Consider the following 3,959-nt stretch of genomic DNA (forward strand, 5'->3'; position numbering starts at 1 on the left):
CGGAAGAGTGCAGAAGGAGTACCCACTCCCAGAACAGACCTCTTTGACATGTGGATTCCTCTATAATCATTTTCCCTTCCTTGCCTTTTTGATGACTGGGGATGCTGGGGGAACACTGGAGGACACAAGACCTATCCTACCTTTCTTTGAAGTTCTGCTATACTGTGGACCAGAGTCTCATTCTTCCTTTCCTATTGAGAGAAAGAAGCAGAGGGTAAGCATGCATCTGCACACCATCATTTGTTTTTATTCAATTGATTGATCTCTATTTTAGCCCAGTGATAGTTTCCTGCCATAACTCTTACTGCATAATGTCAGGTAAAGGACCTGTGGTTTGATCTCAATATATACACACCAACTTACCAGGGATAGAGATGCCCACATGCAGGGCTTTCCAATATTAAGTGTTACCAAAGAAACCTTGCTCTCCACACATCCCCATCCATACATTCTGCCATGACTACTGATTTGACTGTTCTTTGTATGTAAAAAAGGGAGAGTAGCTTATGTAACAGTTGATGAGGGACAGGATGAGAAATGAACCTATCAAATGGCTCTTCCCAGCTTCTTGCTTACAAGTCTGGCTGTTTCTTCTTCCAGCTCCTGCAAGGCATTTTCCCTTTCCAGTGTGGTGCAGTTCTCCTCCCAGTCCTCATCTTCTGTGGAGTCTCTGTTCTGAGTGATCTCACTTTCCAGCCTGGATGACACAAGTGCACATGGTGAGGAACTGGCAGTTTCAGAACCCATAACGCGCATAAATCAGTTTTAAAGGCACTTCAATAATAATAAATACGAATCTCACGTTAGAAATCCTTCCTTCTTGATCCTTGGAATCTGAATTGCTTTTAGGGCAGGAAAAGTACTGTCCCAAGTCAAACACCCAGTGTTCTTTCAACTCAAGTAAATACCACCCAGTCTTTTAGAAATCTGAAACTTGCTGTATTTCAAGGTTTAAGCCACAGAGAAATGCCAAAGAATGAAGAAGAAAGTTTTTGCTGTATAAGATATAGGTCTCTAGAGTAAGCAGGAAAAGTCAGTTTTGTCTCTTCTCCTCTATCCTCCCCTGCTTTCTTGGATTGGGATCTTCCCTCACGAAACCCCAACACTCACCTCTGAATCTCATCTTCTTTCTCGTGGATTTTGAGAAGAAGTTCCTGATTTGCTTCATCTATTCTCTGCATATCCTTTTCAAGGTCCATGTTTAAACTGTTAATATTCCTCTTTGACTGGGCCAGTCTTAAGATTTCCACTTTCTCTGACCTATAGACTCAGCCCCCCAAATGAACAAGGGCCGGTTATCTTAAGATCAATAAACTTTGGGCTAAAGGGGATATCTTGAAGACATGTAATTCATTAACCTGACTTTCCAGGAGCACACCTTTCAATTTTCATTATTAGGAAATTATATTTCTTAATCATACTCTTCAGTTTGTTTCAATAATTTTAACTCAGTCAGCAAGGGAGGTCTTTCCCAGGCTTTCTAGCCCAAAGTTCTCAGTATAATTGTGTACCTCCACTCTGGTTCCAGAAGAAACTTTGCTTCCTTAAATGCCTCTTGCATTGAAGAGAATGGTTAATGCATTTTTATTGAATACTTTTATCCAGGCAGATGGCACATCACTTATGGTTAGGCTCAGCTTAATGCTGAGCCACAAGAGGTTTCCACCAGCAGGTAGGATTTTAGTCTTTTCCTCCCTCCTCCCATCTAGAAATTTATCCTCCATTTCCTGCTGCAAAGCTTGAAAATCTACCATAGAAATCACATCACTGAGCGTACACACACATCTGATCCAGGCATTCACTTTCAAGAATGCAAACATGTTTTTTGAAGTAAATTTGAGAAAAATAATAGTAACAGTAGAGTAGTCTAGAAAGGGTACCCAGCACATGGAAGCTCTCAATAAACTTTTCTTTTTCTTCTGTTTCAATTAATTGGTCTGTCTTTGAAATGATTAACTAAGAATAAGGTAGTGAGGTAGAGGGACTTTTGTTCTGAATAGAGATAAGAGATGATTTTGGAAAAGAAAGCTCTACCTTGGAAGGGCTGGCTTGGGTGGGAGTTTACAAAAGCTCTCAATTCAGGAGGGCATGGAGTGGAGTGCAGTGGGGGATAATTAGATTGGGGTAGAAGGAAAGAAGGAGACTAAAACATGAGGGAACAATCAGTAGCAGACCTGCTTCATACCTTGGTCCTTGGATGTGGCTTTTCATAACCATGATTACTTACTCATAATCTAGCTGATTTTCCTTGTGTTCATCCATTGTAGATTCCCTAAAATACCAACAGAGTTGTATCTAATGAATTGGGGAAATGGGTCCATTTATGAAATACAAAGTAACTAGCCAAGAAGCCAAAAGATAGGAACAAAATCAAGTTAAATGTTTTCTTCCCTCCCACCCTCACATTTTGGCTATGATGAAAACCCAGTCTTTTGATTCTTCTGCCATCAATCTGATTATACCTCAGTAAGGATACAGTGAGGATACAGGGATAATGCAAGATAATTCAATATATATCCTGCTAGCAGATATATTCAGAGATGGTTTACCAATCCAAAACCCTTTGGAAATTTATACACAGCACTAAGAATCAATAGAAGTTATAAATTGTTCTTAAGTCCCCTTTTCCTCTAGGCCCAGCTGCTTTCTTTAAGACCCTGTGGGCATGAGTGTAGGTGCATAACTGCCTGGAAAAGTAATCTCTCTAGCCTGGCCTCGGCAAGGATCTCCAGTTATCAAGATCTTTAGTATTAAATAGAGCTCAGAAAAACCAAGCAGAAGTAAATAATTTGGCTTATTCTGCCCATTTCCTCTTTTTCTCCATTTCTTTGACAAACTCTACCTCCCTTCTGATGTGTATGGTCTTTCTGATTTGCCCTAGTCAATTAGCTTCTGAAGAGTCTACTCTCCCCACTGGAACCGTTCAATAGAACCTCAGAACTTTCCAAGGGGTCAAGACTCTGCTACTGACATAGGATGGGTGGGGCAGCATGTCACAGTGGGTGGGTGGCGACGGTTTCTCATTACTGGTGCAGAGGTTAGAGCCTAGATGGGTGCATGTGCTTCATAGCTGAGTTTTTTTTTTTTTTTTTTTGATAGCAGTAGGTTCAGTGGATCTGATTTCTGGGCAGTAGCCCCTTTCTTTTATTTCTCTAGCAGATTGAGTTCCTCCCTGCCCAACTGTGACTAACAGGAGAGCTCTGCATCCTAAGGCCAGCACTCTAATCTCATCATCTAGCCAAATGACTACTCATCCATTCAACAAACACTGAAACATTGAAAGAGCACCTATATATGCCTGGTACTGTTCTAAGCACTAGGGAGACAGAGTAAACAAAATAGCCCAAAGCATCTGCCCTCACAAAATTTATGTTCTAGGGTGCATGTATGTGGGGGGTAAGGGGTAACACAAAAAACAAAATAAATGAGTAAATCTATTTTAATTGGTATGAAAAAAGAGGAGAATGTTAGGAAGAAACAAGTGGGTGAAGCGGGTAAGAGGAAATGCAGTGTGCATCGTGTGTGTGAGATGGAAGGCCTAGCGGTTTCGAATAGAGTGGTGCAGAGAAAGCAGCTGAGCATTTCCAGCCCCAGAAGTGTGATGTAGATGTGTCCTGAGGCTTAGTAAATGGGACATCTTAGGTCATGCCGAGGTGGCCACATAATCCAGAAGACTTCACAATTACAGGCAACAGCAGGGTCCACGGTCAGCAGCAGCATGGGCCAGCATGCAGCCTGAAAGGTCAGCAGATCCACGAGTACCAAGAGGAGGCATGAGTACCCCAAGGTCCACCTTCGATGCCTTCAAGGGACATAGCTTTTCCCTGCATCTCCCACTTTGTGGGAAAGAAGAGAGCTTTGGAGAGGGAGAATCTCCCTAAAAGATGAAGAAATTACCTGAAAGAGATTTTTAAATAGGAAGAGTTCATGATATCTCAAATTGGCCCCATTGAGTCTTT

General features: G+C 41.7%; 1 protein-coding gene across 1 annotated transcript in view; it reads right to left on the reverse strand.

Annotated features, from left to right (window-relative positions):
* Positions 1-2,262, reverse strand: part of TMCO5A (transmembrane and coiled-coil domains 5A) — a 13,391-nt gene extending 11,129 nt beyond the window's left edge. Inside the window, exons 1-4 of the mRNA XM_006920599.1 lie at positions 2,228-2,262; positions 1,111-1,260; positions 577-697; positions 141-191 (exon numbers count right to left, since the gene is read on the reverse strand). Coding sequence (XP_006920661.1) covers positions 141-191; positions 577-697; positions 1,111-1,260; positions 2,228-2,262 — 357 coding nt within the window. The remainder of the gene's footprint in view (positions 1-140; positions 192-576; positions 698-1,110; positions 1,261-2,227) is intronic.
* Between the last annotated feature and the right edge of the window lie 1,697 nt (positions 2,263-3,959).

The sequence above is a fragment of the Pteropus alecto genome, unplaced genomic scaffold (assembly GCF_000325575.1).
Source record: "Pteropus alecto unplaced genomic scaffold, ASM32557v1 scaffold86, whole genome shotgun sequence".
NCBI classification, from domain to species: Eukaryota; Metazoa; Chordata; class Mammalia; order Chiroptera; family Pteropodidae; genus Pteropus; species Pteropus alecto.